This window comes from Mesoplodon densirostris, chromosome 19 (genome assembly GCF_025265405.1).
Source record: "Mesoplodon densirostris isolate mMesDen1 chromosome 19, mMesDen1 primary haplotype, whole genome shotgun sequence".
Taxonomy (NCBI): domain Eukaryota; kingdom Metazoa; phylum Chordata; class Mammalia; order Artiodactyla; family Ziphiidae; genus Mesoplodon; species Mesoplodon densirostris.
Window position 1 is genome coordinate 12,815,670 of NC_082679.1, and position 26,540 is coordinate 12,842,209.

Sequence of the window (26,540 nt, forward strand, 5' to 3'; positions counted from 1 at the left end):
GGAAAGTCTTTTCAATAAATGGAGCTGAGTCAACTGGACATCCGTGTGGGGGAAAAAGAGAACCTTGACCCACACTGTACACAATAATAAATATACTAAATACCATTTGGCTTATAAATCTAAATGTGAAAGGAATACAATAAGGCTTTCAGAAGAAAACATCAAAGAATATCTCCATGACCTTGGAGTAGGCAAAGATTTCTTACACAAGACACAGAATTTTAGCCGTACAGGAAATAATGATTAAGTAATTATCAAATTAGACTACCTTTAAATTAAGAAAAACTGTTCATCAAAAGGCACCGTTAAGAGAATGAAGAGGCAAGCCACACAGTGGGAGAAAATATTCACAACACATATATCAGACAAAGGACTTGTACCCAGAATATATAAGAACACCCGCAAAACAATTAGAAAAAGGCAGGAATATTAATAGGAAAATGGGCAAAAGACTTGAATGGGCACTTCACAGGAGGCTATCCAAATAGTCAGTAAATATATGAAGAGGAGCTCCACTTCATTCGTTGTTTTTAGTCATCAGGAAAATGCAAATTAAAACCACAGTAGAATGCACACCCATTAGAATGGCTAAAATTACAAGACTGACCTCACCAAGGGTTGGATGTACAGCAACTGAATCATTCATACACTGCTGGTGGGAATGTGAAATGATACAAACTGGAAGTTTCTACTAAAGTTAGGTATACACATACCTTATGACCCAACAATTTCACTCCTGGGTGGGTATAAGCCCCCAAAATGAGTGCTATGTCTCTCAAAACATGTATATTTAGAGCAGCAATAATCTGTAATAGTCTGTGATACTACAAATCACTAGTTTGTAATAGTCTAGTTTGTGACATCCCCAAATTAGAAGCAAACCAAATGCTCATCAACAGGTGAATGGATAAACCATGGCATTTTCACACTGTGGAATACTATACAGCAATGAAAAGGCACAACCTACACATACAGGTAGACATGGGTGAATCTCATGAGGAGCGTGTTGAGTGAATGAACCCAAACACAGAAGGGTACCCACTGCATGATTCCATTTATATAAAGTTCAAATGCTAGCAAAATGAATGTACACTGGCTAGGACAGTGTTTACTCTCGGGATGATACAAAGGCAGCCTGAGAGGGACTTCTCTAGGGCTGTCAGATTCTGTTTCCTGATCTGGTTAAAAGGGGGTGCTCATTGTGGAAATTCTGGACACACAATATATCTGCCTTTCTGTGTCATGTAATACCTTTTAGAGTTAAAAAAAACATGGATACATGCACACTAATTAGCAACGCACGTGTTGCGAAGAAAAAGATTTGCGTTAAAACAATCAGAATGATTGCCTATAGGAGAGAAGGCATTGGTGTGAGATATGGGGCTAAAAGAGAATAAAGGAGTAGATCAAGAGGAAAGGGGCTTCCAACATTGTGAAGCAACTATAGTCCAATTAAAAAAAAAAAAAGAGGAAAGGGGCCCCCACACAAACTGTGGAACATGGGACTTCCCTGGTGGTCCAGCGATTAAGACTCTGTGCTCCCAATGCAGGGGGCTGGGTTCAATTCCTGGTCAGGAACTAGATCCCGCATGACGCAACTAAAAAGACCCTGCATGTTACAACTAAGACGCAGTGCAGCCAAATACATAAATAAATATTTAAAAGAAAAAAAAAAAACTGTGGAGCATGATTATGGGAAATCTCTGTGGTGGATGGGACCAGACAACTTTAAAAAATATCTTCATGCAGGGACTTCCTGGCGGTCCAGTGGTTAAGACTCCATGATTCCACTGCAGGGGGCATGGGTTCGATCCCTAGTTGGGGAACTAAGATCCCGCATGCCGCACAGTGCGGCCAAAAAAAAAAAAAAAAACCACCATGCAAAAACATATTACAGAGGACTCTGCTCAAGGGTTTGGCCTTAGTGTGAATAGAGGAAAACCATGAGAGAAGTGGGCAAAGGGATGCAAAAGAAAATGCACCCTAGCTGTCTACGTCATGTTAGTATCTTGACCAGCAGGATAGCAGCATCTCGAAGTCACTGTTAAGCTGAAGTTACTGGTTTTGTGGTTTGGGTCTGGAATCCAGTATAATGTGTTTTAGTTGTAGAGAAGCATAGCATAAGAGATATAAACAGAGCTGTGTGTTTTTGTGCATTTAAGAAAACCATATTTCAATGATAACACTTATATGTGGAATCTAAAATACGACACAAATGAATTTATCTATGAAACAGAAACAGACTCACAGATATAGAGAACAGACTTGTGGTTGCCAAGGGGGAGGGGGATGGGGGAGGGAAGGACTGGGAGTTTGGAATTAGCAGATGCAAACTATTTTATCTAGAACAGGTAAACAACGAAGTCCTACTGCATAGCACAGGGAACTACAATATATTCAATATCCCATAACAAACCATAACGGAACAGAAAACCATAGTTCTAATAATTAAGTAGACACAGGGAGTGTATGAGAATTTTTTTTTTTTTCTTAGCTGGGTCCCTACATTTCTCTGGACTCTGTGCTGTCTGAGGTGTCCAGGGCTGGTGCTCTCTGAATCAGTGGTTCTAACAGTTGAGGAGTCCTTGATCCTCACGTCACCACATCCCACCTCTGCTTAAAATCTCACCATAGCTCCAGGTGCCCTCACCCTCTTTGGAATGGCCTTCAAGGCCCCTCAAGATCTGGCAGCCACTGGCTCCTTGCCTGCCATCATTTGCTCACCACTTCGCTCCAGCCACTCTCCACTTCTAGAGGTCTTGCCTATTCTGTTCCCTCTCTCTGGAATATTCTTCCACTCTCCTCCCCAGGGTTCACTCTTGTTTGTCCATTAGGGCTCAGCTCAGCCATCTCTTCCTCCAGAAAGCACTCTGATTCTCTAGACTGGATCAGGCCCCTCATCTGGTCTCCTACAGCCCTGAACTTCCACATCTGGCCTCTGCCTGCGCCTCCCCCATCTCGGCCCTGATCCCTGTGAGTCATCATTTGGGGCTGGATCTAACTTTCCCACTGGACTGGGAGCCCTGGAGGAGCAGGACCAGGTCCGCCTCAGTCACTACTATGTCTCTCATATTGTCCAGGACAGGCCAGGCGCAGAGCAGTCACTGATTAAATATTTTGTGGATGAAATAATAAATTCTAGAATTCTAAGTAGATACGTTCCCAAGTTTTTTAATCTATGAGTCTAAAAATACAATTTTGGGACTTCCCTGGTGGTCCACTGGTTAAGACTCCACACTTCCAACACAGGGTGGGCTCAGGTTTGATTGTTGGTTGGGGAACTAAGATCCCACATGCCGTGCATCACGGCCAAGAAAAGAATAAAAAATTTAAAAAATTTTAAAATACAATTTTGGGCTTCCCTGGTGGCGCACTGGTTAAGAATCTGCCTGCCAATGCAGGGAACACGGGTTTGAGCCCTGGTCCGGGAAGATCCCATATGCCGCAGAGCAACTAAGCCCCTGCACCACAACTACTGAGCCTGCTCTCTAGAGCCCACACACCACAACTACTGAGCCCTCGTGCTGCAACTACTGAAGCCCACGTGCCTAGAGCATGTGCTCTGCAACAAGAGAAGACGCCACAATGAGAAGCTCGCGCACCGCAACGAAGAGTAGCCCCTGCTCGCCGCAACTAGAGAAAGCCCGTGCACAGCAACAGAGACCCAATGCAGACAAAAATAAATAAATAAATAAATGTATAGGAAAAAAAAATGTTAAGTTTCCATGAGTATATGTTTATATTCTTCTAGGTGTCTAAACCAGAGGAAGCTAGCAATCCATGGGTTGAATCTGGTTCAGACTTTATGCACTTACAATTGTTTTTCATTTTTTGTTTTTTGTTTTGATTGGGAAATTGCAGATAAACAACAGAGCTAGCAGCTCTGGGCCTGCCTTTCCCCATGGTTAGAGCAGGTGACTAGGGCGACCACAGTCCCCAGGCCACTCACTCGTGTATGTTACCTGCTTTCCCAGAGGTCCTTGAGTTTAACAACCTGCTTGACATCTTATACGTTTCCAAGAATCTTAATATTGAAGATCCCATGATTGTCAAATGCTGAGTTACTAAAATTCTGAGATTCTAAGGGAACTCATTCTGACTTTTGGATTTTAAGATTTCATGACTCTTGACAATATATATTTTATGTGTATAACACTCCATGTTTCTGAGATATTAACATTCCAAGGGTCATCGTGCTAAGGGTCTAATGTTTTAAATGATTATGGAGTTACATGTCTCTGAAGGGTCTTTGTTCATAAAACTTTACTATTGATGATTAAACACTTCTGAGATTCTAAAGCCCCGTGAATACAAAGTCCTAAAGTTCAAGGGCCTACAGTTCCAAAGGTCTAAGATCGTAAGACTCTATAACTATACAGTTCTCCAGTCTTTGTTTATATTGTCCTAAAACATCCAAGTATGGTGACCAACCATTCCAGTTGTCCCAGGACTGAGGGTTTCAGTGCGAAAAACATGAATGTGTGGTTATTCTTTCTTAAAGTGCTCAGGATCCACGTTTCTAATCTGAAATCCTATAGGTTTAGGATTATAAAGCCCTAAGGATCTCTGTGCATTAGAGTTTAAGTTTCTGATGTTCTAAGACCCTAGGAGCCAACGATTAAAATGTCTTAAGATCTGTGATTATAAAGTTCTGTTTACACGAGTCTCCACTTCTAAAGGTCTTGGGTTTAAAGAATCTCTGGGTATGACATTCCAAGGTCCTAAGATGCGAGGTTTCAGCACTTCGGGATTCTAAGGAAGTATGCTTAGAAAGTCCTTCGTTTCTGGGATTGTATTAATACATTTCTACGTTTCTATGGCTGCACTGCTCCATACAGCAGCCACAAACCACATGTGGCTATTGAAATTTAAATTAATTAAAACTAAATCAAATTAAAAATTCATTCCCTCAAATAGCACTGGCCACATTTCAAGTGCTCACAGCCACAAGTATCAGTGGTTAGTATATTGGACATCACAGATACAGAACATTTTCCCATTATCATGGAAAGCTCTATTGGACAGTGCTGGTCTAAAGATTCAAGGTCCGGGCTTCCCTGGTGGTGCAGTGGTTGAGAGTCCGCCTGCCGATGCAGGGGACGCGGGTTCGTGCCCTGGTCCGGGAAGATCCCACATGCCGCGCGGAGCGGCTAGGCCCGTGAGCCATGGCCGCTGAGCCTGCGCGTCCGGAGCCTGTGCTCCGCAACGGGAGAAGCCACAACAGTGAGAGGCCCGTGTACCACAGAGAAAAGAAAAAAAAAAAAAAAGATTCAAGGTCCAAATGTCTGTAACTCTCTTCCCATCCTCCAGGCCATCAAGGTACAAAGACACCATCCCAGCAGCTTCCTCCCTTCCTTCCCTCCCACCCTCGCACCCCAGCCCTCCTCCAGGTACCTGCCAAGGCCTTGATCCTGGAGCACTCAAAGAGTGAGGCGGCCGCGGTGGAGGCGGCTGGTTGTTCCCGCTCCCAGCCCCGATCTGGACTCTCCCAGCGGGCTGCAGGGTTGTTATTGTTAGGGGCTGGCGGCCCCTCCATGTTATCCACTTCCCCTGGTACCTGCGCCATCAGGGAAGGTGAGGCCTGGGAATGAGGAGAGGAAGGTTAGGGCTAGAAACAGAGCCTGAGTTCAGAGGTCCCACTTCTAACAGCAACTGGCTGTGGGTCCTGTTCCCTCTCACCTTCAGTTTCTCTGTCTTTAGAAGGGACATGATAATAATGGCAATAGTGTTCACCCTGACCACATCATAGGGCTGTGGTCAAGCACCAAGTTTAGTGCAGGGTAGGGGCTCGGCAAATTGTCACTGTTGGGACTTCCCTGGGCGTCCAGTGGTTAAGACTCAGCGCTTCCACTGCAGGGGTCACAGGTTTGATCCCTGGTTGAGGACCTGAGATCCCACATGACACAGAGATCCCGCATGCCGTGCGGCAAAAAAAAAAAAAATTGTCACTGTTATTATTGTTAGAAAGATAACATTGTTATCAACAGAACTCTATAAGGCAGTAATAACAATAATTCACATTCATTGAGCAGTTGCACTGTGCTCAGTACTTTATATGCATTATCTTATTTAATTCCCACAAATTCAATTCTGTAAAGAAAGGTACTATTAAGCCTATTTTACAGAGGAGGAAGCTGAGGCACAGAGGGGGTAATTCACTTGCCCAAGGTCACACAGCTAGTGAGTAACCAAGATTCAAATGTAGTCACTTTGATCAAATAACTGCATTAATGCCCTCAGTTCTTCATCCTTATAGCCACACCCTTTGCCATATAACTCTTCAGTGTTCTCCCACTCTGGGTTTGGGAGGAATGGAAGAGGGCGTTGGGGGGACATGCCCTACCCCTTGACTCTGGGTTTGGCCACATGACTTGCTTTGACCAACAGTATTAGGTAGAAGTGCTGGTGAGTTCTGAGCCTAGGACTCAGGAGACATTGCATGTTTTTGCTTGTGTTTGACTGTGGCCATGAGACTACTAGGCTAGTCCAGGTCCAAGGCCCTCATCACAGCCAAGGTCAGCTAGAGCAACTAACAGTCAACATCCCCCTACCCATCCCAACTGGTGAATAAGCTCATATAAGCCCAGCCTAAGTCGCTGACCTCAGACTGACTCGAGGCTAAATAAATGCTTAGTGTTTTAAGACACTGAGTTTGGGGGTGGTTTCTTATACAACATTATTGTGGCAACAGCTAACTGACATACTGTCTGACTCCAGAGCTATGTTCTAGAACACTGCCAGATTGTAAATATGAAATCTAAGGGTGTGGGAGACATTAGATACATCTCCTCCACCCTCTGGAACCCCAGGCCTGATTCTAAGACTAAGAAAGGAGGGAGTTGGGAGGAGATCAGTGTCCCCATTCTCAAAATATTCCGACAGTTGCCAACTCACCAGATTTTAGGAAGGCAGGGTCTAGGTCTTGGTCAGTGTAGTGGAGACTGTCCCTTTCAACAGACACTCAAAAATCCATTATTATTTTTCCCTTCTTCCATGGAAAGCTGTAAGTGGGCACCTGTGTGACCTTGGCTGAGTCACTTACCCTCTCTAGGGCTCAGTCTGTTCATCTGTAAAGTGGTAATGATAACGGTACCCATTTCCTAGGGGTGTTTGAAGATGACAGGATTAATAATGCAGGGAACATGGTATCTAGTACACAGCAAGCCCTCAATACGTGGGCCTTGCTATTATTATTCATCCTCCAGTCACGTATCTTAGCAAATAAAAGTGCCTGTGCTGGAGTCTGATAGAAATGAGCTCCAAGTCCTGCTTTATTCTTGCTGTATCTTTAAACCCTTTAACTTGGCTTCTCTGTGCCTCAGTTTCCCTCCCTGTGAAACGGTGAGCACAACTGTTTCCTCAATGGAGGATACTTGGAGATGGAGAGGCACTTAGCACTTCGTGATCTCTCAGGCAGTCTGGCGGTGGAACAGCCCTGGCCATTACGTGATTCAACGGGAGAAGGAAGGGAGAAGGCGGTGGCGGAGGTGGAAGGGGGTGTCCTGCAGACTCCAGGAAAGGTTGGCTGGGCGAGGCTGGGGATGGGACCTGAGATAGGATGCTTTAACCCTTCCAAGGCCGCGCCTCTCTCTCTCCCTGCAGTCTAGTCACCGTTCCCAAGGAGAGGGGCCTGGGAAGGACAAGGCTTGGATAAAAGACCCACGCATGGCACGGAGGCTGGACTGGGTTGAGGGATGGGAGCTGATTCTGCCCTCGACCCTCCGCCTCCCCCAGCCGAGGAGACCCTCGGGGCTCAAGCCATGCCCAAGGCGCGCGGGGGAGGGATGCTAGGGCAGGTGGGAAGATGCTGGAGGGAGGGGCTATCCATCCCCAAGCCGCTCACCTGGGCCCGCGGCCGCCGGTGCCGCTGTCCCCGCTGCTGACCGTGCCCGACCGCCCTCCCTGTCGGCGTCCACTGCCCGGCCTGGCCGTCTCTGCTCGGCCCCACCGGCCCAGCCGCTCGGTCAGATCCGCATGCGCCGCGGCCGCCGGCGCACCTCCTCCCGCTCGCGCAGCCGCCGCGCTCGGCGCGCCCCCGGGACCCCCTCCCGCCCGCGGTCCCCCGCCACCCCGGCCGCCTGCAGCGCCGGCCCACGCGCGGTCACACACCCGGCCACGGCGTGTGATACACAGCTGCAGGGGCCCGAGATAGCGTCACACACAGTTCACACTCTCACGGGGTCACACAGTCCCACACTGCCACACACACACGGGGTCACCTACAGCGTCACAGACATTATCCACATCCACACACTCACACTGCCACCCCCTCACATGGGGTCACACAGTGTCAAATATTCAAACCGTCTCACGCAGTCATAAGCTCACACGAAGTCCCGCCCTGGAACAGGGCGCGACAGCGTCACACACTGTAAAACACTCAAATACTGTCACCACCATTCACGCGTTCTCATACACAAGCACACATATGCCACACACTGTTGCACACCTCCATGGGGTCACAAAGAGTGTCATATACTCACACATCACACACTGCTTTCCTATCACACAGCGTCACACACTTTTACACACTCAAACTTGTTACATCCCTTACACACTCGCATGGGGGTCATACACCCTGCACTGTCACCCACTTACACATCACACAGTCACAGGTCACAAATAGCACCACCACAACAGTCAACACCCACAGCCACACTCAAATGATGGCACGTTGTCACACAACTTACATGACACACGCAGTGTCACACACTAACAGAGTCACACACTCCCACATAACACAACTCACACATGTCCCACACTCACACCATATCCCCCAGCGGCATGGATGCATACAGCATCACAGACTGACACACCGTCACCCAGTGTCACCACAAGATCTCAGAAGAACAGCATCAATGTCTTCCACACGTGGTGTCACACACAGTCTCATACTGTAATACGGTGTTTTACGCAGAGGATGGCACATGGTATCACCCACAATCATGCTCTCCTTTGGCGTTATTCACAGTCACACAGGGCCACACGGGCACATAGACACGCAGTTACACAGTGTCACACCCACGCACCCACACTGGCCTCCCTCACTTTTTCCCCTTGTAGCCTAGAGGAGCTTTGGGGCGTAGTGTGAGTCCCAGATCAGCCTAGTGGCCCTGAGAGAGGGGGTCTGAGCGAGGTGATGTGGGTGTGGCCCGCGCTCGCCCCGCCCCGCTCTGGGAGTTTAGAGCTCGGAGGCGGGGCACTGGGTTCACCTTCGTAGACCGCCAGATACGGCCACGCCTCCCAGTCTAAGGGGCGGGCTGGAAGGCGGTGCTGGGCCGCAGGCGGAGGCGAGCCGACTCCCGCCCCGCCCACCCCGTTCTTAACCAGAGGAGAGGCCTTATGGCCCCGCCCCTCGGCCGGAGTCGGGGACAGGAGGCTGGCTGAGGCGTGGCCCTCTGAGCGGCCCCGCCCCGTCTCTCCCGCTAGGGAAGGACGGAGAGGGCGGCCTAGCCGCCAGTCGGTTCCCGCGTGTCCTGCGACTCCGCGGCCTCGCACCCCCACGACCCCGCAGCATGGCCGTCAAGAAGATTGCCATCTTCGGCGCCACCGGCAGGACCGGGCTCACCACCCTGGCGCAGGCGGTGCAAGCAGGCATGAGCTGGGGCGGGCAGGGGGTGTCACGGGGTGCACAGACAGAACTTTAGGAAGTGGCATCCTGGGGTCGGGCCGAGGCTGGTTGGGGCCCTCAGTGCCTTGGTGTGTGAGGACCTAGGGGGGCAAAACAGGTGGCCACGGGGGCAGAAACGGGGCACGCTGTGAGGTCCAATTTTACGTGAGCCCAAGGAACAGGTATTGGCCCTAGGAAGCTGGGGGACTGTAGTGACAGGTTTAAATTAAATCCAATGCTCTGATGAAATGTAGTTGTTATTGTGGTGCTGGTGGTTGCACACCCAGCAAGGGCTTAACTAAGCCAGGCATTGGGCTGGCCTCCCAGCACTGTCCTCTCTTAGCACGTGTTAAATCCGCACAGCACTCATGTCGGGTAGGAACTAGTATCACGCCATTTGACAGGTGAGAAAACTGAGGCCCACTGAGTGATCTGCCCAATGTCACATAGCTGGAAAGTGGCAGTGCTGGAATTTGTACCCAGTGCTTGCTCTTTGTTTGTTTTTTATTGAAACCACCAATGGGTCGTTTCCCCCCCCACACATTTTATTTATTTATTTATTTTTGGCTGCATTGGGTCTTCGTTGCTGCGCGTGGGCTTTCTCTAGTTTCAGAGAGCGGAGCTACTCTTCGTCATGGTGCGTGGGCTTCTCATTGCGGTGGCTTCTCTTGTCGTGGAGCACGGGCTCTAGGCGTGCGGGCTTCAGCAGTTGCAGCACGTGGGCTCAGTAGTTGTGGCTCGTGGGTTCTAGAGTGCAGGCTCAGTAGTTGTGGCGCAAGGGCTTAGTTGCTCCGCCGCATGTGGGATCCTCCCGGACCAGGGCTCGAATCCGTGTCCCCTGCATTGGCAGGCAGATTCTTAACCACTGCGCCACCAGAGAAGTCCCACCAGTGCTTGCTCTTAACTGCCAAAAGTCCACCGGCTCTTGGTTTGGGCACCAGGGCTTAAAGTTGAAAAAGCTGAGGGGTGGGTTGCTGTGGGCACCTAATGGAAAGAAGATCACGGAGACAAGGGTGAAGACTTGGGCACACGGGTCCCGGGAAAGTCAATGAGCACTGAAAATTTGCAGTTGCCCCAGGAAAGGAGGCAGGAAAGGGCATCAGTATCATGCAGCAGTACCCTGCCCCCACCGTCCAGACTTCACCAACCCCCCTCGGAGCCTGACACTTCCAGATATAGCACCCCACCCTTGCTGGCCTTGGTGACTCTGAAGATATTGACTATCTGGTTGCCCCAAAAGGGTGGAGGCCGCCAGGCTCCCACTCTCAGCTGTCTCCTAGCCCAGCTCTCCCTTCAAGGGACTCTGCCTGAAAGTTCCCCATTCGGCCCACTGCTCTCCCCCTCCCTGGGAAGACCTAGTGAGGATCTTGGCTTGTAGGGACAGGAGAAACGAATTTGCTGGTAAACATTTCCTGGCGGGGAAGTAAGAGGGAGAAGTGGAGAGTTGCTGAGTCACCCTGAGGGGCTGGATTCTCATGTTACTACCTTTCTCAGTCCTGGATTCTATGAAATTCTGCTCATCCACCCTGCTGGGCACAGCTGGAACTGCACCTGGGGGTGTGGAGCGTTGAGGCCTACGGGAGTCCCCGGCTTTTCACTGTGGCTCTGACAGCTCTCTTCAGAGCCACAGTGAACCTGAGCCTCACTGTCCCCATCAGAAAAAGGAAGAGCTTGAATGAGCTCGGCTTTTATTTACCTCAGTGATTCTGTAAGGCTGAGTCCTGACAGGCATAGACTCTGGTGCCTGTGTGTCTGCATTCCAAACCCCAGCTCTGCCACTTAACAACTGTGTGGTCAAGTGCCTTGTCATCTGTGTACCTAGATATCTGTAAAGTGAGGATGAAACTAGGAGAACACGACCTGGGGTTCTTGTGATGATTAAATGAGATATTACAATATATGGAAAATGCTTAGAACCGTGTCCAGCATATAGTTGGTGCTCAAGAGGCACTCCTTGGCTGACAGAACTCAGATTATAGCTGTGTGATCCTGGCCCAATTACCTAAAATTGCCTTAGTTTCCCCATCCTCAAAATGGGCATATAATACAACCTACTTTGTGGAGTTGTTGCAATCTGGGGCTTTTCAAACTGTGGGTCATAATGAGTTCTGAAATATATTTAATTGGTCACAACAGTGTCAGAATGTATCACATGTTAAATATTGGTTTTATGAAACTTTCATTTCAATTATATATGTATGGGTTTGTGTATACTGGGTTTGGAAGTGAAATCTATTCTGTATGGAGGGTTGAGATCAAAAAAGCTTAAAAGGGGCATGATCTCTACAAGTGACTCTCACATCGTTAGGAAAAAACTTTATACACATATAATTATACATGTTATGTGTATATTTTATATATACACAGAGAGAAAGATAAAGCAAATATGCGAATCTAGGCCTTGCAGCCTTCCTATAGGTCTGAATTTATTTCAAAATTAAAAATTAACAGAAAAAGATAAATAAAGTAAGGGATTTTTTAAACAAAAAAAAGAAAGAAAGAAAAAAAGAAATGTTTAGAAATAACCTACAAATGCTCTCGTTCTTTGTAAAGGGCAAAATCTGTGAATTCTAACACTATAGTTTGGTATGGTAGCCACTAGCCACATGTTGCTATTAAAATTTAAATGTGGGTTGTGTTAAAAATTTTTGGAAAAAAACGTCATTCATCTGCAGAAAGGACTTAGCACAGCACTTGGCACATAGGAGGCTCTCTCTCTCTCTCTCTCTCTCTCTCTCTCTCTCTCTCTCTCTCTCTCTCTCTCTCTCTCTCTCTCTTTGGCTGTGCCACACAGCCTGTGAGATCTTAGTTCCCCGACCAGGGATTGAAGATTGAACCTGGGCCGTCAGCAGTGAGACTGTGGAATCCTAACCACTGGACTGCCAGGGAATTCCCTAGGAGGCCCTCAATAAATGTCACTAATCATCAATAATGTACCATTAACAGGCACTCTTGTGCTGGGCCTGCGTCACTGAGCTCTCACTGTCCGTGAGAAAGTTTCTCCTCCAAAATACCCACGATTTACTAGGGTCCGTTTTAACGAATACAGTGGTAATTAACCAGTGCCTGCGGTGGCATCATGAAAGCTTTCATTGCTCCCTGATGTGTGTGAGGGCAGCACAGGTGTCATTCCCTTATGAAAGGTAGTCACACAGGATGGGGATGCTAGGGATTGTGATTTTCACTTTAGAGAGGAGACTGAGGGCCAGTCAGGGAAGGTGTTTCCTGAGGTTCCTCAGCCAGTAAGTGGAGCTGGGACTTCCCTTGCGGTCCAGTGGTTAAGACTCCACACTTCCACTGCAGGGGGCACAGGTTCGATCCGTGGTCAGGGAACTAAGATCCCACATGCCCGGCTGGACCAAAAAAAAAAAAAAAGAGGTAGAGCCAGAGTTCGAACCCAGGTCCGTGCGCTTTTGTGTTGATATAAAAGTCAGGGAGATGGTGGCGAATATGTCACAGTCCCTGGACCCACGGGGCCCTTGCTTGACTCCAGGTCAGCATAAGTAGGGCCATGACAGAGGAAGCACAATTGGCTGGGGGTTCTGGGGAAAGAGGGTAAGGGTGCTCCAGGCAGAGGGGCACGTGCAAAGGCCAGGAGTCAGGAAACAGCGTGATGCATTTGAGGAACTGAAAGTTGTTCAGTGTGTGAAAAGGGCCATGGCTCCAGCATAGGTGAGAGAGGAGAGGCCATATCCTGGGGGGCCTTGAAGTCTGTCATAAGGAACATGACTATCTCAGGGCACTGGGGGGGTCAGGGGACGGATCTGAGCCAAGGGCACTTTGATATAGCAGTGGAAAGCTCTACCTGGCTACCATGTGAAATATGGGTTGGAGGGGTTGAGAGAGGCCAGGAGCCCAGGGAATACTAGACCAGGACGGGAAAAAAAAATTGTGAGATGGTGAAAAGGTATAACAACCAACACCCATATAATGCTCTTTCCTGTGCCAGACACTCTTCTAATCTTTTCATTTGTTTTCGTTTTGCATTTTTTAAATAGCAGCTTTTTAAAGATATCATTCACATACCACACAATTCACCCATTTAAAGTATACAGTTCAGTGGTTTTTAGCATATTCACAGACTCGTGCAAACCTCACCACAATCAGTTGGAAACATTTTCATCACCACCAAAAGGAACCCTTAGAAGTCACTCCCCGTTTTCCTGCTCAACCCCTTCCCCAGCCCTAGGCAACCACTCACGTGCTTTTTGTTTATATGGATTTTCCTGTTCTGAACCTTTCGTATAAATGGAATCATACGCTATGTGGCTCTTTATGACTGGCTTCCTTCACTTAGCAAAAAAATTGTTTTTTCAAAGTTCATCCATATCGTAGCATGTGTATCATTTCTTTTCATTGTTGAATACCATTACATTGTTTAGATATACCACATTTTATTTATCCATTCAGTTGATGGAGATTTGGGTTGTTTCCACTTTTTGGCTATGATGAGTAGTGCCTCTATGAACATTCACGTATGAGTTTTGTGTGAACAGATGTTTTCATTTCTCTTTGGCATATACTTAGGAGTGGAATTGCTGGGTCACATGGTAACAATATGTTTAACCTTCTGAGGAACTGCCAGATTATCTTCCAAAGCAGGTGTATCATTCAACGTTCCCATCAGCAGTGTGTGAGGGTTCCTGTTTCACCACATGCACATCAACATTTATTATGTCTTTTTGATTATGACCATCCTAGTGGGTATGAAATGGGATCTTGCTGTGGTTTTGATTTGCATTTCCCTGATGGCTAATGATATTGAGTATCTTTTCATGTGTTTATTGGCCATTTGTATAACCTCTTTGGAGAAATGTCTATTCAGATCTTTTGCCCAGCTTTTTTTTTTTTTTTTAATTTATTTATTTATTTATTTAGGCTGTGCTGGGTCTTAGTTGCAGCATGCAGGATCTTCGTTGAGGCATGCAGGATCTTTGTTTATTTATTTATTTTTTTAGTTGCGGCACGTGGGATCTTTTAGTTGGAGCATGCGGACTTCTTAGCTGCAACATGCGAACTCTTAGTTGCGGCTTGCGGGATCTAGTTCTCAGATCAGGGATTGAACCCGGGCCCCCTGCATTGGGAGTGTGGAGTCTTACCCACTGGACCACCAGGGAAGTCCTTGCCCAGCTTTTAATATTCATCTTTTATTATCAAGTTGTAGGTGTTCTTTATATATTCTAAATACAAGTCTCTTATCAGATACATGATTTGCAAAATTTTTCTCCCATTTTGTGGGTTGTCTTTTCTTTTCACTTTCTTGATAGTGTCCTTGGAAGCACAAAATTTTTTTTTTTTTTTTTTTTTTTTTTTGCGGTACACGGGCCTCTCACCGCTGCGACCTCCCCTGTCACGGAGCACAGGCTCCAGACGCGCAGGTCCAGCGGCCATGGCTCACGGGCCCAGCCGCTCCGTGGCACGTGGGATCCTCCCGGACCGGGGCACGAACCCGCGCCCCCTGAATCGGCAGGCCGACCCCCAACCACTGCGCCACCAGGGAAGCCCCAAAATTTTTTAATTTTGATGGTGTCCAGTGTATCTATTTTTTCTTCTGTTGCGTGTGCTTTTGGTGTCATAGCTAGGAAACCATTGCCTAATCCAAAGACACAAAGATTTATGCCTATGTTTTCTTCTAAGATTTTTTTTTATTAATTTATTTTATTCTATTTATTTTGGGCTGTGTTGGGTCTTCGCTGCCGTGTGCGGGCTTTCTCTAGTTGCAGCAAGCAAGGGCTACTCTTCGTTGAGGTGTGCAGGCTTCTCATTGCGGTGGTTTCTCTTGTTGCGGAGCACGGGCTCTAGGCGCGCGGGCTTCAGTAGTTGTGGCTCACGGGCTCTAGAGCACAGGCTCAGTAGTTGTGGCACACGGGCTTAGTTGCTCCTCGGCATGTGGGATCTTCCCGGACCAGGGCTCGAACCCATGTCCCCTGCATTGGCAGGCAGATTCTTAACCACTGTACCACCAGGGAAGCCCTCTTCTAAGATTTTTATAGTTTTAGCACTTACATTTAGGTCTTTGATCATTTTGAGTTAATTTTTGTATATGGTGTGAGGTAATAGGGATCCAACTTCATTCTTTTACATATGGATATCAAGTTGTCCCCGCATCATTTGTTGAAAAGACTGTACTTGCCCCATTGAATCATCTTGGCACCCTTGTCAAAAATCAACCAACTACATTAAACTTTTAGACATATTATTTAGGCAGTTCGTTGGTGGTCTAGTGGTTAGGACTCGGCGTTTTCACTGCTGTGGCCCTGGGTTCAATCCCTGGTCAGGGAACTAAGTTCCTGCAAGCTGCATGGCGCGGCCAAAAAAAAAAAAAGAAATGTTATTTAAACCCACAATAACCCTATAAGGTAGAGCCTATTATTAGCGTCATTTTAAAAATGAAGGCCCTAAGGCCCAGGCAGGTTAAGTGAGTTGCCCAGTGTCACAACTAGGTAGTGGTAGGGCCAGACAGAATTCAAACCCAGGATTGCTTTGAGGATTAAATAAGCAAATAAATGTAAGGAATTTGGCACCTAGCATATAGTGAGTGCTCTCTAAGTATTATGTATCATTATTATTATTATCACTGCCCCAGAGTGTACAAATTTCTAATCATTTGTTTTTTACATATATGATGACAGCTATCAAGAGAAATGTAGGGCTTCCCTGGTGGCGCAGTGGTTGAGAGTTCGCCTGCCGATGCAGGGGACACGGGTTCGTGCCCCGATCCCGGAAGATCCCACATGCCGCGGAGCGGCTGGGCCCGCGAGCCATGGCCGCGGAGCCTGTGTGTCCGGAGCCTGTGCTCCACAACGGGAGAGGCCACAGCAGTGAGAGGCCCGCGTACAGCAAAAAAAAAAAAAAAAAAAAAAAAAAAAGAGAAATGTAACAGGGGCGTTCCCTGGCGGTCCAGTGGTTAGGACTCCGTGCTTTCATTGCCAAGGGCCCGGGTTCAGTCCCTGGTGGGGGAGCTAAGATCCCACAAGCTGTGTGGCACAGCTGAAAAAAAAGGGAGAGAGAGAGAGAAAAATGGAACAATTTTGTTGTTTTCCCTTTTCCTTTATCACTTTCAGAATAATGGATTAATCCTTTGATAGGTTCCAATGATGACCAATGAAGTTTCTTAGTATCATTATGAGCTCACAGATTTTTGTATATTTGATGTACTTCATTTCTTTGCCATCAGTATTCTTCTGGACAAATCATATTGCCCCCTATTTGCCTTGTGGGAACCCCTTCAAGTGGCTTCTGTGTCCTCTTGACATCACCCCATCATTTTTTGAACACCACCTTACCAGCTGGAGGTACAAGATAAGATGTTCCAGGCTCATCTTGTCCTCTCCCTGGCATGGCCCAGCAAGCGTCCATTTCTTCAACGAGCTCTGGCTCATTTTTCATGAGAATGCTATTTAGAGGCTGTCTTCATCAGCTCAGGCCACTATAACAAAATGCCACAGACCGGGTTGCTTAAACAACAGACATTTCTCACAGTTCTAGAGAGCGGAGAGTTCAAGATCAAGGTACTAACAGGTTTGGTTTCTGATGAGGGCCCTCTTCCTGGCTTGCAGCTGGCCGCCTTCTTGCTGTGTTCTAACATGGTAGAGAGAGAGAGAGCCTTGGTCTTCCTCTTCTTATAAGGACACTAATTCCATTATGGGGACCCTACCCTCATGACCTCATCTAATCTAATTACCTCCCAAAGCGTCCATCTCCAAATACCATCACATTGGGGGTTAGGGCTTCAGCATATGAATTCAGCATATGACACAAGCATTCAGTCCATAACAGAGACTACAACTACTAATTTTATTTTTTTTTGCAATACACATAAACATTGATATATTTTGCCATTATTTAAAACAAAGGAAGAACTATGTTGTTTGTAATCTTTAAAAGGGAGGATATGTGTCAGAAAGGGGACACAGAGTTACAGAGTTATCCAAAATTATCCAAAATTCTAACTGTTTAGTAACTGTTTAGTAACCACTAAGTCAGGACCCAGCCCTTCAGAAGTAAGACCTGGGGAACCAAACCCAATAATGGACAACCTTTGGGCAGCTCATGTCCTTCTCTGTACCTCAGCTTGCTCCAGGACCATGGATGGGGGGCATAGACCAGTGTGATGCCAAGCATTAACCCTTTAGTTGCCGGAGGGTGGAGAAGTTGCAGGAGTGGGGACTGAAGGGAAGAAGAGACCCTTGGAGGCATCAGAGCAGGTTATTTATGAACCGACGTCAAGGTATCACCTTATTTTAACAACCAGCTGGATATCAACTGTGGGTGTGCCAGCGAAAATGTTTGAAGACCATTGTCTCAGAACAGGGGGCCTGCGGGATGGATTTGGGGGTTCGTGGCACCCTCCAGGACCCAGCCCACAAGCCGACTGACCTGACTCTCTGCCCCTCTCTGCAGGCTATGAGGTAACAGTGCTGGTACGGGACACCTCCAGGCTGCCCTCAGAGGGGCCCCAGCCGGCCCACGTGATAGTGGGTGACGTTCGGCAGGCGGCCGATGTGGACAAGACTGTGGCGGGGCAGGACGCCGTCATCGTGCTGCTGGGCACCGGCAATGACCTCAGTACTGGGCCCCCCCTCTGCCCACGGCCCACCCCTGCACCTCGGCCCCCAGCGCCACCCCCGCCCCCCGCCCCGCCCCTGCCACCGCCGCCGCCGCCGCCGCCCACCAGTGACAGCCACTCTCTGTCTCCTCTAAGGTCCTACCACAGTGATGTCCGAGGGTGCCCAGAACATTGTGGCGGCCATGAAGGCCCACGGCGTGGACAAGGTCGTGGCCTGCACCTCGGGTGGGTGGCGGGGTCATAGGGGTGGGACTGAAGAGTGGGGGATAAGTACTGGACGGGCAGCCCAGGGGCTCCTACAAGGTGGTCTTAGAGCCACTCCAAGTTACTGTGTATTTATTGAGCACCACCTGAGTGCCTGAACCTTGCTGGATGGGGCCAGAGACACAATACAGCCCTGGGCCCTGCGCTCATGGTTCTCATAAGGAGGAGGGAAGTGGCAACAGAGCCATCATCAAACAGTGACCAGTCAGGGCCAGGGTTGGGGGAAGCACAGGCAGAGAGGTCAAGGCCAGGATTCGGGGGGGAGCATAGGCAGAGGGATCAGGGCCGGGATAGGGGAAGCCTAGAGGACTCTGGGGGCCCAGAGGGGTGCCTGACGCATCCTGAAAAAGGGTCAGGGAGAGAGCGTCATAGAGGAAATGACAGAGCTGTGTATACATAGGCCAGGTCTTTACCCTCACAGAGCTCCCAATTTATGAGGAGATGGTATTAAACAAATGGTTGCCTGGAATAATCTGAAAGGAAGGCTGCAGGGTGTGTGACAGGAGCAGTTAATGCTAAGAGCATTTATTGATCTCTTATTGTGTGCTCGGCACCATGTGAGTGCCTTACAGATGAATGCCACTTAATCCTCTCCAAACTCCTTTGAGTAGTACTTATATTCACAGTGGAACATAGTAGGTGCTCAGTGAATAGTAGCTGTTCTTATTGCTTCCTAGCTAAGGGGGTGGAGGCACAGAGAGGCCCATCACCTTACCCGAGATCACACAGCCTGTGGCCGGCAGAGCTGGGGTGCAGAACCGGACTGTCTCCGTGGTCCACACTCCTCACCTTTGTCCCATCACACGTTGTCTCCCAGGGAAGGGAAGTGACATGAGGGCGCAGTGGGAGGATAAGGGGACTCCAGGCAGAGGGATCAGCATTTTCAAAGGCTGTGAGGTGGGAGGGAGTGTGGCTGCAGCAGAGCGAGTGAAGGGGAGAGTGTTGGGTGGTGAGGTCACGTGGGGCCTCGTGGACCCGATGGGGCCTTTGCTTTTACCCTGAGTGGGATAGGGTCACAGATGAGTCTGACCCCTCTGGCTGTGCTGGGGGAACAGAATGTGGGGGGGCAGGGGCAGGGAGACCAGGGAAGAGGCTGTTGCCATGGTCTAGGCAGGAGGTAACGGGAGCAGGCAGGGTGAGAAGCCTGGAGAAACTAGAGGGCAGTAGTGAGCCCCTGTAGGGGTGGGTCCTGGCAGGAGACCTGCGGGCTATGGGCCTGGCCAGGCTGTCCTCAAGCCTTGGCTGATCCTGCCCTGTGTGCCCCCAGCCTTCCTCCTGTGGGACCCGTCCAAGGTGCCCCCAAGACTGCAGGATGTGACTGATGACCATATCCGGATGCACAAGATACTGCAGCAGTCGGGCCTGAAGTACGTGGCTGTGATGCCACCACACATAGGTGAGTGGGTGGGGACCCAGCTGCGGGGTTACCACCAGCCTGCCCCCTCCTGTCCTCTGTCGACATTCACTGGGCCTTCCCTGGCCAGTTGAAAATTGCAAACCTTCCTCCCACACTTTCTATGCTCTTTCCTGCTTGATTTGTATCTCCTTTCTAACATACTTTTCAATTATCTCTGTTGTACAAACTATCCAAAATTTTAAAACGTAAAACAAAAACCCTCATTTATGATGACTCTGTCAGTACTAGGAGCTGACTAGGCTCTGGGGGCACTTCTTGCTGGGGTCTCGCATGCCTTTGCTCAGTAGCTGGCAATAGAATTGCGTGGAAGGAAGCCACGACAAGGCTCGTGGTAGGTGCAGACTGTCTGTCCCTGGAACACCTGCATGCTGCCTTTCCTAGCGTCAGATCTCTCAGGGTTGCTTCCACTGTATTCTCTTTATTAGAAGCAAGTTATGGGACTTCCCTGGTGGTCCAGTGGTTAAGACTCCATGCTCCCAATGCAGGGGGCCCTGGTTCGATCCCTGGTCAGGGAACTAGATCCCACATGCATGCCGCAACTAAAAAGATCCCACATCCTGCAACTAAGACCTGGCGCAGCCAAATAAAATAAATACATAAATAAATAAATATTTTTTTAAAAAAGAAGCAAGTTATACTGGGGCTGCCCCACATTCAAGGGACAGGGACTTATGCTTCACATCGTCTTTTTCTTTTTTTAAACCCATTTATTCATTCATTTATTTGGCCACACCATGCAGTATGCAGGATCTTAGTTCCCTGATCAGGGATTGAACCCATGCCCCCTGCTGTGGAAACATGGAGTCCTAACCACTGGACCACCAGGGAAGTCCCTCGTTTCTTTCTTTATCTTACTTAGCGCGTGTCTCCCACACTAGAATTTTGAAGTCTGAAGTTTTGTTTGAAGCACAGATTTTGTCTTGTTTTGATTACAGCTGTGTTCCTAGTGCCTAGAACAGGGCTTGGCATGTAGTAGGTGCTCAGTAAATATTTGTCCCATGAGCTAATACCAGGGAAGATGCCTCACCTCCAGGTGGTGCTGTGGAGGGAACCACACCCTCTTTTCCCCTCCCAGGTCTGGAATACACATTGAGAGAGAGTCAGACCGAGGGAGAGATGCATTTACAAATGTCTCTTGCATAGGAAGTGTGTGCCTGGCCATGATTACAAGTACCAATGATGTAGTCTCTGCTCTCATGAAGCTTACATTTCTAGCGGGGGAGACAAACGAAATAGATGATCTATATTACTGTTGGGTCGTGCTACACTGAATGAAGAAACCATAAAGTTCAGTGAAGGAACTTCCCTGGTAGCGCAGTGGTTAAGAATCCGCCTGCCAATGCAGGGGACACGGGTTCGATCCCTGGTCTGGGAAGATCCCACATGCCGCAGACCAGCCGCGGAACAACTAAGCCCCTGCACCACAACTACTGAGCCTGCGCGCCACAACTACTGAAGCCCGCACACCTAAAGCCCGTGCTCCGCAGCAAGAGAAGACACCGCAATGAGAAGCCCACTCGCCACAACTAGAGAAAGCCCGTGCACAGCAACTAAGACCCAACGCAGCCAAAAAGAACTCGGTGAAGAGAGTAAGCCTCAGCTGTAAGCAGAGGCTCGCTAAGGAGATGGCCCTTCCCCCAGATACTCACCTGATTCCCCCAGTCAGGGGACTACATTCAATGTCCTGGGCTAAACCATAATGGAAAAGAACATTAGAAAAGAATGTGTGTACATATATATATATATATATATATATATATATACATATATGTGTGTGTTAAAAAAAAAGACACCAGGCCTGTTATGTTTCATGCTATGAAAAACATTAAAAAAAAAAATGATTGTTCCAGGTTAAAGGTGACATGGCGACTGAACTGGATCCTGATTTTGAGGGGAGGGGGAGGTTGGAAGATATTTTTTGGCAGTTGGGGAAATCTGAATTTCTAAATTCATCATTCTAAATGATGTCTCTTGCATAGGAAGTGTGTGCCTGGCCACAATTCCCCTCAGGGGGAATCAGGTGAGTGTCTGGGGGAAGGGAGGACATTCTGGGATAAGGGAACCGCAGTGCGGATGCCCGAGCCAGGCACTTGTATCTCCTTCACATTTGCCTGTCTGCTGGATGAGCACTTCTGCTGTGCCCTCTGCCTTCTGCTTGGAGAAAGACGAGCCCTGCACACCTTACAGAGGTTCAAGTAAGCTCAATGTTGAGGTTCAATTCAGGATTCTTGTTGAGACGAGAATCCTAAGCTCTGAATCAGTAGTGAAGCGGCATGGCGGAGAAGCCGGGCAAAGTCCCAGCCCCAGCACTTTGTGGACTTAAGGCCCATGGCCTCTGAACCTCAGTTTCCTCATCTGTAAACGGGGTTTTACTTCTTGACCTCCCAGGTTTGAAGTGAATATCCAGAGAGATCATGCCTAAAAATTATTTAACACAAAGGTTTTTTTTTAGTTCTTCTTTTTTTGAATATTTATTTTATTCATTATTTTCCTTTTTTTTTTTTTTTTTTTTTGGCTTCGTCGGGTCTTAGTTGCGGCACACAGGATCTTTGTTGAGGCACGCGGGGTCTTTTTCGTTCTGGCACGCAGTCTGCTCGGGCTGCTCTCTAGTTGTGGCCTGCGGGGTTTTTCTCTTCTCTAGTTGTGGTGCGCAGGCTCCAGGGCACATGGGCTCTGTAGTTTGCAGCACGCGGGGTCTCTCGTCGAGGCGCGAGAACTCAGTAGTTGTGGCGTGCGGGCTTAGTTGCACTGCGGCATGTGGGATCTTAGTTCCCCGACCAGGGATGGAACTCGAATCCCCTGCATTGGAAGGCGGATTCTTTACCACTGGACCACAAGGGAAGTCCCAGTCCTTTTTTTGTACGTGTATGAAAACTTTGAAACCTCCAGAAAAGTTAAAGAAATTAAAGGTTTGTGAATACCCATAAACCATTCATCTAGGTTCACTTGTTAACATTTTGGCCTTTTTGCTTTCTCTATCTGTCTATCTATCTATCTATCTATCTATCTATGCATGCATCTAATGTGTATGTGTATATATGTGAATACATATGTAATGTATATATCTTTTTTAAATAAGTGTGTATTTTTATATTTTTCTTTTTCTTTCTTTCTTTCTTTTTTTTTTGGCTCAACCATTGAAAGTAGGTTGCAGACAGCGGCACACTCTACTCCTAGAACCTCTTGATAGGCATCTTCCAAGAAGAAATATTTGGATACGAACCACAGTACTGTTATCGCACCAAGGGAATTGACATTAACTCTACCACATCATTTAGTATCCAGCCCATATTCAGATTTCCCCAACTGCCAAAAAATATCTTCCAACCTCCCCCTCCCCTCAAAATCAGGATCCAATCCAGGATCGTGTGTTGTGTTTAAGTCACTATGTCATATTTAACCTGGAACAATCCTCCATATCCTTTTTTTTTTTAATGTTTTTCATAACATGAAACATAACAGGCCTGGTGTTTTTTTTTTTTAACATATATATACAGTCTTTCTAATATTCTTTTCCATTATGGTTTATCCCAGGACATTGACTGTAGTTCCCTGTGCTATACAGTAGGACTTTGTTATCCCAGGTGTCTTTTAAAATATCCCACGTTCTGGACTTCTGTAGTTATTTTCTTACAGACTCATATTAAAAATTTTTAGCAGGATTGCCACATGGGTGAGGGTGTGTATTTCTTATTGCACATGACCCCAGGTTGTCTCTGCGCTGGTATGCTGCATTTGATCCCTAAGTTAAGTTGGTCACTGTCAGAATACAGGCGCTAGATGCCCTGGTAACAGCCAGGTCATGGTGGGGGAGGGCGAGGGGGGCACAGAGCAAATGTAGCCTTTGCCACTGTGAAGTCACCCTCTGCAACCATGGGACATAACTTCCTCTCTCCAAGACTCAATTTTCCCACTTGTAAAATAGAATTAACAATAGTTCCTAGCCCATTCTCTGCTTTATTTCTCACCATCTAACATATTGTCTATTTTACTTTCTTATCGTATTAGTTGCCTTTTCCTAGTGACTGTCTGAATGCTGAGGGCAGGGATTCATATCTGTTTTGTCCCTTTCAGTGTGCCCAGCGCCTGACGTATAATAAGTCATCAATAAGAATTTGGCGAATGGGACTTCCCTGGTGGTACAGTGGTTAAGACTCCGTGCTTCCACTGCAGGGGGCAAGGGTTTGACCCCTGGTCAGGGAAGTTCTGCATGCCACGCCAAAAAAAAAAAAAAAACCTCACTTAGAGAGTGAATGAAGTAAAGAGTACAGGTTAGTGCCCTGCATGTGGGAAGAGTTTCATACATTGTTGGCTGTTATACCATCTTATACCATCTGGGCTGGGCACACTGTAGACACCCTGGGATGATCATTGAAGTGATCACATGTTGCTTGCAGGAGGGGAAAGGACATCTGATTTACCCAGTCCCTTTGTCTTTACCTTGCAGGAGACCAACCGCTGACTGGGGCCTACTCAGTGACCCTGGATGGACGAGGGCCCTCGAGGGTCATCTCCAAACACGACCTGGGCCACTTCATGCTGCGCTGCCTCACCACTGATGAGTACAATGGGCACAGCACCTACCCCTCCCATCAGTACGAGTAGGACTCTGGCCCCGTCCAGGAGGACAGCATCCCAGGAAATAGAGAGCAAAGGAAGGGAGCAATAAATCTTGAGCCAAGAGCTTCAAGTTATTTTAGAGTACCCACCTCTGTGACTCCTCCTCTCTCTGGCTCTATCTGGGTGTCTCAGTGTCTCTGTCTGGCTCTGTGTGAGATTTTCTGGGTATTCATTCATTCATTTCCTCGCTTGGTCCTGTGCTGGGGACCCAGTGGTGGCTGTGAGGACCCAGTGGTGACCCTGCCTTCACAGATCTCACAGTCCAGTGGGGAAGACAGCCCTGCCCCTGTCAGTGACAACACAGAGTGGCCAGGACTCTGATAGAGGAAGTACAGAGGGCTGAGGGACCCAGCTTGAGGAGTGAACAGGGTTCTGTGGAAGAGGGGATATCCCACCTGAAACCTCGTTTGGTGAGAATGAGCCAGGAGAAGGTTCTAAGGAATGATAGCATTCTGGGCAGAAGATACCACATGAGCGAAGGCCAGGAGGCTGGAGAGCACATAGCCCCTTTGAAGAACTAAAATCTGTCCCCTACAGTTAATAACACTTTGCTCGGAGGAGAGAAGCAATCAGCCCCAAGAGGCTGTTCGAAGGACACTAAACTGTCCAGGGTCATTGTAGAAAGTTTAAGCTTTAGTCTAAGATGTTATGCAAGGAGTGGAGCAGGGGAGAGGTGGGGAGGGGACCGTCAGGTTTGTGTTTTTTAAAGCTTCCCTTGGCTACGGTGTGAAGGTGGGTCAGAGGATGAAAGAGTGGAGGCTGGGGACCCAGGGGGTGCCCAGAGGCAGAGAAGGGAGAGTGGGCGGGAGGGAACCTGAGTGGACAGTTCGCTGGGGAGGGGCAGGGAGGGAGGCATCCAGAAGGAAGCCTAGGGCTATATCCTGGAGATGGGGTTTTACGGGGGCCACCCTGAGAAGGAAACCCTGGAGGAGCAAGTCTGAGAGGGGGAAGGGGAAGAATCGCCCCTTCCTCATCATGTCCCTCTTTGGAATTTACCTTTGTTCCCTAGAAACACCCTTCCCAGGCCTGAGCAAGCCAGTGCTCTCTCCTCTCCATAGCCCCCCCGCCCCCCCCCCCAAATCCATTCCAATCATGTACTGCTGCAAACAGCTGGATGACTTGGTTAACACATTCCAACCGATGAGAACTGGTCTGAGGAGCCTTAAACCTTCCTTCCCAGGGGCGGCCTGGAGAAAACTGTCTCCTCTGCCCCTTGGTGACAACTTGTTGTGGAGGTGAGGCGATGCTGGTTCAGGCTTTCAGGGCACTAGCACTGTTTTATTTCTTCCCTCTTTATTTCTTTCTGTCACATTGGGCATTTAACAAACTTTCACTGAGTGCCTGCTTTGTGTCCAGCCCTGTGCTAGGTGATGCTGTGGACCAAGCAGTGGGTGACTGAGATAACCTTGGTACATGTCCTCAGGAGGCCCACAGTCCAGACAGAGACAGCCCAGGGCCAAGATGGGGGAGGCAGGGGCAGAGGAGTCAAGGCCAAGACAGAGGAAGCACAGGACACCATGGGAGTCCAGAATGGGTCCCAACTCATCCTGGAGGCTCAGGGAGGGCTTCTGAGAGGAGGAATCCTTTGAGATGAGTTCTGATGAGAATTCTGGGTTCTGGGAATTGAGGGTGTATTTTCAGGATGGGGGAGCAAATTTAAAGATCCAGAGGCCTTTTATTTTTCTCATTTTTGAGAACTTGTTATGTACCTGAGATTGTTGTAAACACTGGGGATAAGGCAGGAAGGAAAACAGAATCTCTGAGTTCATGGTGGTGGAGGGCACTTGAAGCCGTTTTAGAAAACCTGAAAGTCAATCCGTGTGGCAGGATTGCTGGGATCAAGGAGGAGTGTGTATCAGGCCAGACCTGAAGGGCTTTGAGGCAAAAATATGAGTTTGGACTTTATCCCCAGGACAGTGGGGAGCGGTGAACCAGTTTCCAGCAGCGGGGGTTGCCACCCTGAGAGAGGAAGGATGGGGCGTCAGGAGGATGTATGAGACACCACCAGAGGACACGCTGCGGAAAAGTCCTTATAAGAAGAAGGCCGCGGGGTAAAGCCG

At 48.3% G+C, this 26,540-nt stretch overlaps 2 protein-coding genes across 2 annotated transcripts in view; one reads left to right on the forward strand and one right to left on the reverse strand.

The window, feature by feature from the left end:
• The window catches only part of SPTBN4 (spectrin beta, non-erythrocytic 4), a 70,432-nt gene extending 64,866 nt beyond the window's left edge, over window positions 1–5,566 (reverse strand). The window contains exon 1 of the mRNA XM_060083236.1: window positions 5,395–5,566. Coding sequence (XP_059939219.1) covers window positions 5,395–5,566 — 172 coding nt within the window. The remainder of the gene's footprint in view (window positions 1–5,394) is intronic.
• A 3,830-nt stretch (window positions 5,567–9,396) lies between these two features.
• Window positions 9,397–24,564, forward strand: BLVRB (biliverdin reductase B). Its single transcript, XM_060084244.1, has 5 exons — window positions 9,397–9,594; window positions 18,014–18,178; window positions 18,315–18,404; window positions 19,711–19,839; window positions 24,308–24,564. The coding sequence occupies exons 1-5, from the start codon at window positions 9,516–9,518 to the stop codon at window positions 24,463–24,465; spliced, it is 621 nt and encodes a 206-aa protein (XP_059940227.1). The 5' UTR covers window positions 9,397–9,515; the 3' UTR covers window positions 24,466–24,564.
• The last annotated feature ends 1,976 nt before the right edge of the window (window positions 24,565–26,540 follow it).